General features: G+C 45.9%; 1 protein-coding gene across 4 annotated transcripts in view; it reads right to left on the minus strand.

The window, feature by feature from the left end:
• sec24c (SEC24 homolog C, COPII coat complex component) overlaps positions 1-12,363 on the minus strand; it is a 14,262-nt gene extending 1,899 nt beyond the window's left edge. The window contains exons 1-21 of one of the 4 annotated variants that reach the window (XM_031843455.1): positions 12,196-12,363; positions 10,430-10,608; positions 10,075-10,155; positions 9,211-9,337; positions 8,302-8,468; positions 7,459-8,199; positions 7,244-7,386; positions 6,169-6,237; positions 4,936-5,044; positions 4,728-4,855; positions 3,788-3,926; positions 3,591-3,706; positions 3,022-3,146; positions 2,457-2,648; positions 2,265-2,358; positions 1,929-2,045; positions 1,640-1,810; positions 1,350-1,446; positions 1,104-1,249; positions 833-971; positions 356-474 (exon numbers count right to left, since the gene is read on the minus strand). In XM_031843455.1, coding sequence (XP_031699315.1) covers positions 356-474; positions 833-971; positions 1,104-1,249; positions 1,350-1,446; positions 1,640-1,810; positions 1,929-2,045; positions 2,265-2,358; positions 2,457-2,648; positions 3,022-3,146; positions 3,591-3,706; positions 3,788-3,926; positions 4,728-4,855; positions 4,936-5,044; positions 6,169-6,237; positions 7,244-7,386; positions 7,459-8,199; positions 8,302-8,468; positions 9,211-9,337; positions 10,075-10,155; positions 10,430-10,589 — 3,180 coding nt within the window. In that variant the 5' untranslated portion in view covers positions 10,590-10,608; positions 12,196-12,363. The remainder of the gene's footprint in view (positions 1-355; positions 475-832; positions 972-1,103; positions 1,250-1,349; positions 1,447-1,639; positions 1,811-1,928; positions 2,046-2,264; positions 2,359-2,456; positions 2,649-3,021; positions 3,147-3,590; positions 3,707-3,787; positions 3,927-4,727; positions 4,856-4,935; positions 5,045-6,168; positions 6,238-7,243; positions 7,387-7,458; positions 8,200-8,301; positions 8,469-9,210; positions 9,338-10,074; positions 10,156-10,429; positions 10,609-12,195) is intronic. The other 3 variants (XM_031843457.1, XM_031843456.1, XM_031843458.1) reach the window with 3 other exon arrangements.
• Positions 12,364-12,627: the final 264 nt, after the last annotated feature.

Consider the following 12,627-nt stretch of genomic DNA (forward strand, 5'->3'; position numbering starts at 1 on the left):
ACACACACACACACACACACACACACACACACACACACACACACACAGTTTCATAATTTTTGTCTGCGATGGCATCTATATTTTTCTAAGTGCTCTGAATCTATTTACTTTTTAATAAAACTAAATATCAGCCTGAGAAATCTCTGATATTTAGCGTGATGCAAAATGTGATCCTGAGCCTAAATGTCACATAACATTAATAATAAGAACTCTGAAATGTTTGGTATGATTGTGGTGCACTGCGGTGTAGTTGGTTCTTCCATATCTGCCATTGATACTCAGTGTTCCTCAACGTGAGGGGGGATGTGGTCTCTGCTGGGTACTAACACACTGTATGCTGAGGGATTTTCAGTACCTGACCAGCTGATGAGGGGCTTGCACAGTTCTTTCGGTAGCAGGCCAGAATCTGAGCACACTGGTTGATCAGAGTGTCTCTCACTGCTTTAGTGGGGTTGCTCAGGAGGCCTCGGAAAGCTGCAGCACACAGAAACAATAAAAATAAGCTGTTTTACACTGGAACCTATTACAATCTGCCCTCTTCCACCTTTCTGAACGAGGCCCGGCTTCAAACTTACAAAGCTGCAAACATTCATAGCAGCAAGCTATCGGGAACAGGTGCGGCTTTCTACTGTTGGCGAACTGGAGCAGCTGGGCTTTGCTTGATAGTATTTTTAGAAAATGTAACTCGTTCCTCCACTTGCACCTTATTCAGACTTTGAGAGTACAATGCTGAATGTGTACATTTGTACGGTACAAAAAGAGCCCCCCCACCCTGTGGCCCGACAATGAATAACCGTGAAGAAGAGATTTCGCTGTGCGAGCTGCTCCTCACCGTATTTGGAGAGGAAGTTGATGATTGTGTCGGTCTCACAATTGCGGTAGAGGTCAGCCAGCTGGGAGCAGCAGTTGACCGCCATGTTGTGGACGCGCAGACGCCGCTGGCCACTGCAGCTGGTGTACAGCACGGCGCACTGAAACAAACAGGACGAGCATTTCTCACAAAACAAACTGGCTTAGGCTAAGACTATCTTAAATTGGCTGATTCGGAAACTACAAATAGAATGCGTCTCCTCTCCTGAAAGGACTTTGTTGCGCACACAAACCTGCATGAGTGCCCCCGTCTCCTCGCTGAGCTTGTCATCGTGTTTGAACTCGACGGTGACGGCCTTGTCACAGTCCAGGCCCGCCAGCTCCACATCTGTGGTGTTACTCATGAAGAAGGAGCCGAAGAAGTCTGTCGCCCGGATACCTGAGGGGAGGGGGAGGCAGGAGAGGAAGGATCATGAAGTTAGTCGTCGCATATCTCTCGGGCCGGTGTTTTCAGTTGTTGTGGTTGTTTTCAGCCTCACCTGTGCTGGTTCGCACCCTCATGACGGCATCAAAGCCCACTAGTTTCTGAACGTCTCGTCTGAGGTCGTTCAAGAATCGCTCCGTGTCCGACTGAGCCTGGGATAAAGAAAACACACAATGAGTCAAACACAACGGGAACATGTTACACAACGGCGACTGACCCAGGTGGCATTTCAACAGAGCAACACATAGAGAAATGGCTACAGGGGCAACATTATATCATACAACTCAGGTAGCACAAATATAATCCACAAAACACTGGAGGAGGAAAAGAGTGACTCTCTCTCACCTGGAAGTAGGTGTATTTGTAGACGGACCCTCCAGTGGAGACGGGAACCACCCCTAACGTGGCAACGTCCACATACTGGTTGGGGAAGAGGAAGAGATCCACACAACAGCCCTGCGCTACACACTCCTTAGCCAGCGTGTTGTAGAAAGCCACCTGAGGCTGAAACAGAGACTGAAGAGGATGGGGAGTCAGTCAGGAGCTAAAATAAGAGCTTATTTTTGTCCCAATTACATGAGAGATACCTATTAAGATGCTAAGTACACAATAAACTTGCTACACTGGTGTTTACCTTCTCCTTATCCGTCCCGATCAGCTTCTTGTCTTCTCTGTTCTTCATTTTTCCAGGAGCCTCTGCGATGGGCAGAGAGGAGTGAAACACAAACAGCTTCCCTGAGCAGTCTGCAGCCTGAGAAAGTGACACACAGCAACATACAAGTCATCAGGCATGTCAGCAGATTGGGAATTAAAGTGGCAAATTAACATAGTGACATGTATTAAGCCTGGGTAAAGATTCATTAGATATGCATTCAACACGTTGTTAGACCTCAAAGATACACGCAATGCGTTTTGGTGAGTAACACTGGATGTAAACAGGCTCGTGATGAGAGTGGTAATACGTGGTTACCTTGAGGGCCTCCAGTCCTGCCTGGATGACGGGTCCAAAGACTGTCTCCGTCTCCCTGGTTTCTGCAAACATCTCAGGGATCTGGTCCAGCAAACTGGAAAACACAAACAATGTGTCAATAAAACGGATCAATCGATCCGTCCTTACACACCTCATATATTTGTTAACGTGTGTGGTTTTTTGTTCTCCCACCTCTCGATAACTAGCCGGCTCTCATTTACGTTGACCAGGAAGCCGTCGAGCAGCGGCACGAACATGTCCGATACGTCTGACACCACCAACATCTGGGGCTGGGCCAGGCTGGCCTTGACGTTGTAGAAGTGCAAAACCTTGTTGTAGGTGACGAAACCCACCCGCACCACGGAGTCCATTTCTGGGTTCTCCCTGTGGTAAAGTAAGAAAGCATAAAAGTAAAAATGAAACACCAAAGTATGGTTTACATTTTGAATTATTTGTCACTTGCAAGTGCCTTCATCAGTTCAAGTGTTAATCGTAAAAATAAATGTATCATCTTATATGAGCAGAGGATGAAATGGGAGAATGGTAAACTTTGCATTTCCTGACATGAGATAGAAAGGAGCATTTAAACTAACAGTTTTAAAATCCTCACTCTGAAGAGGAAATGTTCCTTCTTCTTTTCCATCTCTGATCCTCTTTATCGCCTCACTTCATCATTTACTGCTTCCCTCTGTCTCCTCTTTAATCCCTTCACTCTTTCCCTTTCCTCTTCTGTCCATGTGCTTGTGAGTGTGCGTACCTGGGCAGGTAGTCTAGGAGGGTCTTGAGCTCCTGGCAGACGATGTTGACCATGCCGCTCTTCACAGCGTTGTAGGACACATCGATAAGGAAAATGAAGGCTGGAGGCTGAGGAATCTTGTTGTTCTGTTAGACAAGTCATATGTAAAGAACAGTAACGCATCAACCTTACACACAGATTCTGCAAGTATTGTTATCTGTGCTGCACAGAATCATTTCCAAACACATGCAGATACAATAAAATGTAGACCAAAGCAATTTCAGCCAGACTGAATTAAGAGAGTAGCCTACAGGCTTTGCTTTTATTAGTTCAGTGGATAATAACGGACTGAGAGTGGCTTGTTTTTGTAAATAGTTGATGATGGCTTTGTTCATTATTGTGACCTGTGATCAAATTCATTCAACAAGCTGCTGCTACAGAGACTTTTGCAGATCCTTGAGGGGTTTTATGGGTAAACGGTCCGCTGCAGACTCTCTCAGAATTTCATGACAATAGCAAATCAGAGCGCTCAGAACAATGATGGTGAGTCCAGTGAGCAGAAGGTTTGTTGTCCTGCAGAGAGGACTCACCTTACAGTAGTCGACAGTGGCCATGAACTCGTAGCTGCCCAGCGAAAGCTCCGGTCTGTCGTAGCAGTCCACCCTCTTACCGGTGTGGTCCAGATGCTGGAAGTAATGTGGCGGCACTGAAGGAGAGGAACAGGAACAGTGAGTTGAATAAAAACAAAAATACATATTTTATTATGTGGAGCGAGAGAGAAACTCACCCTCTGTGACGCAGCTGCAAAAGCCACACTGGAAGCGCCGACCTCCCTCTATGAACTGCATGTATGGACACATGTAGGCCTTGCAGCGGTTGCAGCGGATTGGACCCCCCTCGCCGTGGTCCACCAGGTATGGAGGCGTCTGACAAGAGAGGCAATGAAAGGAGTGAGAGAAGCCTCATCGGAATATCTGAGACCGACTTGATTCATACAATTTAGCTACGAGGGTGACTTCATCTAAAAACAGAATTACTGAAACAGGAGGTAACGTAACACCCCGTTTTATATAACGTTGTTTTTCCTGCCAAAGTGATGTAACGTAAAACTAGTCCAGATGCATATTGGTTACACATGTGGCGAGTGCATGAAACAAGGTCATGAAGCCACTCCCACCTTTTTGTTTTTCAGACAGATTATCCCACTGACATATCATCCCGTCTTAAATACGACATACCAGGCACTGCCGAGAAAATTAATCTTTTTATCAAATCAGGTTAAGTCTAAAAGAAAGAAAAGCAGTGTGGAACGTACAGATGAGTGAAAAGCAAAAGATTAACACAACTATCCGTCTAAACACTTAAAACTAAACAGTGAAAAAAGGCTGCTTTCATTTATAATAGATTTATGATATTTTCATTGGTCAAAGGGTTAAATGGCAGAAGATATTCAGCATAAATGATAAAAAAAAGAGCAAAATGACTAAAACATTTAATCGATAATCAAAATAGTTAACTAATCAGTTAATTGACTTATTATTTCAGCTCTCAGTGGAGCCACGCTACGTATTTTACATCTTGCATGGAATGAAAAATGTGCCTTCTGATTTCTAAATAACACTTCGATGATGAAAAAACCGCTACAGATCAGACAGAAAAAGAGCCCCGTCTACGAAGGCCTCACAACATTTACAGAACAGGAGAGAGAGGAGGGGCTCATCGCTCACCTCATCCGGCGGCAGCGTGGCGAGGGGCTTGATGACGGCGGCCAGCGGCACCTGAGACTGCTTGGCCATGTCGGCCGTGCACGGCATGTTGTACGCCGTACAGCGGACAAACCGGGGACTGGCATTCCCTAAAACACAGAGTGTCCTTCAATATTACAATCGTTACTCGATCCACAAAACCTGTTTCACACGGAGGGATTGAATCTACCTTGGTCTTTGACCTGGAAGTTGGTGGTGACCAGCGGTGGGGCCTGACCTCTGACCCCTGTGGTGAACGGCTCGGTGGTCTTGACCTTGTCATCCTCTATTACCTGGATCTAAAAAAAGGAGGGATGGGGACAAAATAATTCATACATGTTTACGGCACAAACGCATGTGAGGTCATGATACATTGTTGTCCCCCCCGAGTCCCACAAAGTCGAAAAAGAGGAACACTGAACAGACATGCAGGAGATGACTTTCACACAACCCCGACACGCACACATCTGCAGCTACTAAATGCACACTGAAAACCCCTCAACATCTGTGGATGAAAGGAAATCACAGCCGAGTCATGACTACGGTGACGTTTCTCCTTGAAAAAGCGCAGGATTTATCAAGGCATGCCATTAATGCAAGGAATTGTGGGTAAGGCAAAACATCGCAGGCTAGCATGCAAAGGCACAGAGAGGTTTTTGAAGATGTGGCTATCAAACCTTTAACACTACTCTCAAGCTAACTTAAGACGGGCTTTCTCAGAGTCCCGACTAAACACAGAATCAGTGAGATGGGTGTGAGGTAGTAGGAGTGACCAACACATGGGTATGATGCAGCGCATATGGTGATGGGATTAAGATTAGATGTATTCTGTGAAAGGCCAAAATATTGCTCATAATCTCTAAGACACAAATATGATCATTTTGGGAAATGTGCTTTCTTGCCGAGAGATAGCTGAGAAACATTTGTGATTTTTACACTTACCCCCTTGATTCCAGTCTTTATGCTAAGCTAATTTAGCATGCATTTAGCATACATACATGCGAGTGGTATCGACTATCTTTTTGTTTTCCTCTCAGCAAAAAAGCAAAAAGGCATTTTCCCCCAAAATGTCTCACTACTTCCATTCCTTTAAACAATCATTTACACTGGTGTTTCGTTTGGACTGTGAGTTTTATTTGGGCATTAAGCGCTGAAATATAAAAGATGCCAAATTGTGTCAGATCAGCGTATATCTCCTGGTGAAACACATTAATCAGCAGGCATGACTGACCCATTAACATAACACATCATATAAGTCGAACTTTTCCCCCCACAGGAGCCCATCTTTCCCCATTGTGACTATTACTGACTTTAGGGGCCAGCAGGACAGAACAGGAGGTGGAAGCTGTGGGTTAGTGCGAGCGGGCAGAGAGGACAGGATGAAGAAGAGGAAGAGGCAGAGGCAGGCACACAGGAAACTTACTGGACTGGGGATAGCGTCTGGATCTATTCTATGTCTTGATTTCTGCACAGCCGGCATGTCAGACGCTTGCTTTACATTCATAAGTTTGTCCAGCAAAAATTGTGCAAAACAGGACAAAATAAATCAATACAAAGAGTGGAAATATAATTTAAAAAGAAAAAAGTGTGAGAAGAGAAAACTCAGCAAGACTACGCTGAGTAGCAGGCAGCATCGTTGTTATTCAGACAGAAACTGATCAGTAACTGTAGATTAGTTGTACTGCAGACTATCACAGTCAAGCGCAGGTAGATACTGACTCATATACCAGTGGCCTGTTTGACACACATGCTAAGCGGCTGTAAATGTAAAGACCACAACAGAAGGTTACAAAGGTAAAACTACATGAGACATGTGAGTAAAAGACGCGCGAGGCAATACAACAAGGTTAGACTTCTGTGGCGCTAGAGCTGGGCAATGTCAAGATAACCATCGGGTCATTCTCAAAAAACATCAAGATATTAACATGTGTGATATCCAGTAGTGTGAGGCCCCAGGAGGAGTTAACTAATTAGTTTTTAAGTTATTTCTTTCTGAATTTCAAGAAACATCGTTTTCAATAGAGATCTGCCCTGTAAGGCAGCTTTAAAACCAGCATTATGACAACAATTATAACAGGAACAAGCCATGAAAAACTGCCGATAACAGATATTTGAATTCTTATTAGACTGCAGAGTAAAGTCAATTGTAATATTGAACAAATACTGTGAATGTTATGTGATTATTGTCAAAAATACGGAATGCCTGGTGTCATAAATTGAGATGACAGAATTGGTTATCATGATACAACAATGTGATAATATGATAGGAAATCCAATTCCATGTAAGGATGGTTTACTGCCCAGCCCCCCAGAGGTACATGCAAAATCATATACACTCAGTGGACATCTTTCTAGACACACCAATTCAACACAACAGCTCAGTGTACCTAATAAATTGGACACCGAGTGTACAATTAAAGTCATCTTTCCTCACAACTACTTCCAAACTGAGAAATGATTTTAGAGAAGTACATGTTTGTGTGTTTGCGTGTGCTTACCGGGCTAGGAATGGAATCTGGGTCAAGTCTTTTCTGTGCAGCGGGAGCAGGAGCCGGTGCTGTTGCAGGGGCCCCGTAGTTTGGTTGACCAGCATACGGGCCTGCGTAGCTGGGCTGAGGGCCTCTCACCTGCCCAAACGCACCTGAACACAACAAGATAAAGGCTTAGTGATGGAGACAATGACACAAACCCATCTAGCTTCCACTCTGCTCACCGTTCTGCTGAGGAGGGTATCCTCCCTGCATGCCGGGCTGAGATGGAGGCTGCTGCATGGGCCCAAGAGGGCCCGGCGGGCCCTGTAGTCCGGGAGGCAGGTGGTTGCTCTGAGCCATGGAGGTGGGTGGCATCTGAGCTCTGGGAGGAGGTGGACCCGAGTGGTACGGAGTTGGCTGGGATGGAGGGGGCTGCTGTTGGGGTGGCATGGGGCCTGGGTACTGGCCAGAGGGCATCGAGATTGGAGAAGGACCAGGAGGCGGAAAAGACCCAGGCTGAGAGGAAGGAGGGGCGACTCTAGGCGGGAAGGAGCCCTGGGCAGGGGGAGGCGGGCCGGAGACGAAGGCAGGATGGCTGGCAGGTGGAGGTGCTGAGGAGAAAGGGGCCTGGGTCGGAGGGAAGGACTGCTGTGGCTGGGACGCGGGGGGAGCGGGAGCTTGGCCGGGTGTAGGCGCAGGACCCGAGTAGGAGGAGGAGGGAGGAAAGGTTTGCTGTGAGGAAGGAGGCGGCGGTGCGGGAGAGGCGAACTGCTGTTGAGAGGACGTGGGCGGAAGAGAAGAGTTGAATGGCTGTTGAGAAGGAGGTGTTGGGCCTCCATAGTATTGCTGGGAAGCTGCAGGGCCGCTTGGAGGTGGCGGTTGGGTCGGGGGAGAGGATGCGGGGGGAGGGGCTTGGGTGTAAGAGCGTGGAGGCGCGGCTGAGTAGGCGGTGTTGACAGGAGGATGGGAGCTGTGAGGCGGAGCTAAGGAGAGAGCGGCAGACAGCGTGATTATCACCAGGCGACATTTAAACCTTTGTCACGTCCACATCACATCACAAAATATATAAATCCATCCAAATTTACCATATCCGGACACCGCAGGTGTTGGCAGTCCAGAGGTGATCTGCATCCCGGTCATCTGGTTGGCGACCTGCTGCATTGAGCGCTGGGGCCCGTAGTGTTGGGGATAGGAGGGTTGTGGCCCCGACAGGTTCACAGCTCCCTGGTTGTATTGCTGAGACGCAGCAGGCCTGGAAACACATACATATTTAAAATGTGTGTACGCACTTAAGTACAGTCTGTGTTCTAGAGTAAGCTGATTAAATGTCACGTAAATGCTAAAATCTGGTTTCTGTAATCGGGGCAGCGGATTAGAGAAATCTGGTTTCCAAGCTATTTCGCGGCCATGTTTATGAGTAACCCCGTTTTGTTTTGCATCGTATTTTTACGCGTACACTTGTGCAAAGACCTCGCATGAGTCTTGTAGCAGCAGAAGGACTAGTGAACAGAAACAAACACAAAGTAGCCAAAGTTCCACAACTGAACATTTGTATAACATTTGTATAGGGCATTTCAAGCAGGAGCCACTGCTGTCTATTACGAGTCATAATTTCTCTCCAACACACATCGTATTGAGTGCGTTTTTGAATAATTTACTTTAGAGTCCACTTTCACTCCAAACTAACCACATGACTTCTTGGAGGAGCACCGAGTCCCGAGTTTTTAGACCTTCTCGGTGCAGTTATCTGGTTTAATTGATTCTGTCGCCTGCATGACTGAGATGAACTTATGAAGTGAAACCTGCGGAGTTTGAATAAACCGCTACAAGTGAACCTCACGTAGGAAATGAAATGTTTAGGTGCGTACAAACAGGTCACTCTACGCTGCACTAAAGACACAAGTTGTCTGATACAATTGGAGTTGTGTGTACAATGTTTGATGAAACCCACGTTCTAAATGTACTTCAGGGAATAACAATCAACACGTAATTACCTGGGTGGTGCCTGTGTCATAGGCGGGGGTCCGTTCTGCATGTCCCCTTGACTGTGACTGTACTGATTATATGGTTGAGGTGCTGAGACTGGAGTTGCTCCAGAGGTGGGAGGACCCCTGGCAGGACCTGAAATGCAGGGACAGAAGATTACACCCATACCTGCAAAAACCACATTTCACCCTGCGACAACTAATCCTGGATTCATTCCGATACCAATCTTTCTAATGTGACGAGATTAGCAGAACAGGCTAAACGTGGCTATAGGCCACTGCAGTGCCCAAATACATTTTTAGAACCAACTGATTACATTTCCAGATTTTGCCTCTGGGGTCGGGAGCACAGACTCTACACTGAAAACAGCACGATTTTCTGATGAAGGCTGGAAATAAACACCAGAGGATAATTTTAGGATGTAAAACCTAGCCAAGCAACTGTCAGGTTGTCAACTTGTCTTTGTTTTATTACTGTTTTAAAATTGCAGTCCTGAGAAACTGTCAGCCTAGTAGTTTGCTGATTAAAACAGTGATGTCCATACTGAGAGGGTGGGGCACAATAAACCACTGAAATAACTACAATATGGGTAAAAATGCAATGTTGACAAATAGAAAATAAATACGACCAGCAGATATCAAACTGACATATTAAAAGCGTGGCTCACATTTGTAGGAAATACAAACGTCGGGTAATAAAAAGGATAGTAACTGATCGGCTGGCATTAAGTAGACTCAAATGATCCTCCTCTATTGTACTTGATGAAAAGAACATGGCAGGAAGAATAATGCCTGCGGGTACAGAGGACCCCATGGTTGCAGAGCATGTGGAGTGTGAAATGAATGAGTAAGAAACAGAGAGGAGGCAGTTACCTAAGTCGAGAGGAGAGGAGAGATCAGAGACTGGGTTGGCAGCCACAGCCTTAGAGGGAAAGCTTGTGAAAGGAGAATAACCTGAAATACAAGAAAAGGGGGAAAGAGGGCAAACACAGAAAGATGTAGGGAAAAGCTTAAAGCAATGTGAAGATATGAGAGGGCAGTCAAGACTCAGATTAGTATGCAGAGGCACAGTGCTGTTCTCACACATATATGAACAATCACATGGCGGGAAGCAGGTAGGTAGGTAGGACACTCTATGAGAGCTTGCAGAGCATCAAAGCTGACCTGGTGTGTGTCTCTCTTACTATGAACTAACTCGTATGCAAACGTGTTCAGAAGCAGTGTTTACCTTGTGGTGGGGCCCCGGGCTGGTAGGCTGAAGCAGGGCCGTTGTAGGGAGCGTAGGGTGCAGGGTATCCCCCGTCCAGGGGTGCGTAGCCGGGTTGGCCGTAGCCAGGCTGGGGCTGGCCATACGGAGAGGCCATTGGAGTGTGCTGGTTTACATTCATCCTCAGATCATCCCTAAATCTGGATACAATTGTGACACAATCACAAATAAAAGACTAAACTCATTAAGCCTGTTTTCAGAGATTTCATCACCACGATGCCCGGAGTTTAAACGTAAACAACTAATCTCTCTCTCTCTCTTAAGAAAAATAATTGAGTAATTCAGTTTTAATGTTCTCCAATATATAGGGGAATCATTTCTGTTATTGTCTAAAGAAACAGGCGGAGAGAATTGAAGGCAGTCCCACGAAAACATACATGACCACAACTGAGTGTGCTGTCACATTGCACCTGAAGCAACAAACAGGAAGAGTAATGCAAAACACTGAAAGCCTGTCGGGCTCTTAGCTCCGCAAATTTCAACAGTCGGACACAAATAAAAGTTTTCTAGTGACGTTAATATGTCCTGGTTCAGTGACAACACCCTTAATGGCTTTTTATGTTTAACTTGGCCACACCTACGATCTACCATCTTGGACTATTCAATTTACACACACACACACTCACACACAGAGCAACAATGAATGCTTTATATGACATAAACTTCTTACAAAGACACAATACTTGCGCTGAAATGAGTACAAGTAACTCAAAGTGGACCAAAACTAATATGAAGCTTAATAGACACAAACCACAAGACCAGTGGCAGATGTTAGTGTTGTCAGCTGTGAGGGTGAGAATAACTGTCTGATACTGTGAAGACAGTGTGTCATACTGGACTTATACATGTGCCACAATGTTTACAGGCCATGAGAAGACCCCTAGAATGTAACTCAGTGGTGGAAGTCAACTTTCCGAGCATGATATCTCATGTCAACTTCAACCTCGCTAACAGAAGTTCACCACTAGCGTTGCCTGTGTTAACTTGGCGTTTGGAGACCGGGCATAACCTATATGACAGAGTGATGAGTATCACCTAGCACACAAACACGGGCCTTTTGAATAATTCAGCGGTGCAGGTGCCACAACGAGAAATACAATCGCTGGAGCCGTACAGCTAGTTAGTATGTCGGGCCTACCGAGTGACCCACATCTGGGTGAAGGGACCGGGTTAGCAGTCTCAGTCAAACACTAGAAAACTATCCAAAACTGATGAAGAAACTCACTATTTGAGAATGGCAAACGCAGGTCAGAAAAGTCAACGCCAGCCTCGTAGAGGTTAAGTATGAAAAGCTAGGGAGCGTAGCGGTGTGCTAACGAGAGCACTCTCCGTGCCGCATTAGTTAGCTCGCTAGCTTAGCTTTACGTTGACATGTCAAAGCAAAAGCTCAAAACACAGAGCCTGGTTGTCGTGGTGTGGCTAACAGTTAATATTTAACCCAACAAACCTCTCATACACGAGAGCTAAGTAACCGTTGGATTGCTAACGTTAGCATCCAGACAACTTGAATCCCGGTGACAGCAGCAGTGGCTGAATCAGCTGTGACCAAATGTAGCTAATGTTAGCCTACTAGCTTAGCTAAGCTAGTAACTCCAGCTATTCCGCAGAGCGCTGCTAGCAGAGCCGTAGCATTTAGCTAGCATTAGCAAACGTAGTGAAAGTCCAAACTCTCCTGTCAAAGCCGGTCAGCGATGTCACGTGTTAACTAGTTTCCATTAGAAACCTACCTCCGATGTGTTGTGAATAGCTATTCTGTGCTCGGGGAAAAACTGTGATGTGATACCCGGCGGCCGACAAAACTGGAGCCGATGTCGTCCCGAGGTGTTTCTCACTAATCCCTTCTTGGTATCAGAAGCGGACATTCAGCGGAACTGCTGCAGCGCTGTGCCACGTCCACATCCGGGCACCGCAGAGAGACTCCCCCCCACGCGCACCTCATTTACTGTAGTGAGAGCACCACACTGGTTACTGGGAGCAGGTACTGTAGGCCTATGTGTGAGGGTACTGTAAACTCAGGTATTGACGTTTAAAATAATAGTAAAAATACATAATTACAGCTCTAGCTTTTGTTAAAGTAATTATGTAGCTGGTGCAATGTTAAGGAAGGTAGGCAGTCCACATACAAGACTTTAACATTTGAAACGTATTGAATAAATTAT

This window comes from Anarrhichthys ocellatus, unplaced genomic scaffold, assembly GCF_004355925.1.
Source record: "Anarrhichthys ocellatus isolate YVR2014 unplaced genomic scaffold, GSC_Weel_1.0 scaffold4, whole genome shotgun sequence".
NCBI classification, from domain to species: domain Eukaryota; kingdom Metazoa; phylum Chordata; class Actinopteri; order Perciformes; family Anarhichadidae; genus Anarrhichthys; species Anarrhichthys ocellatus.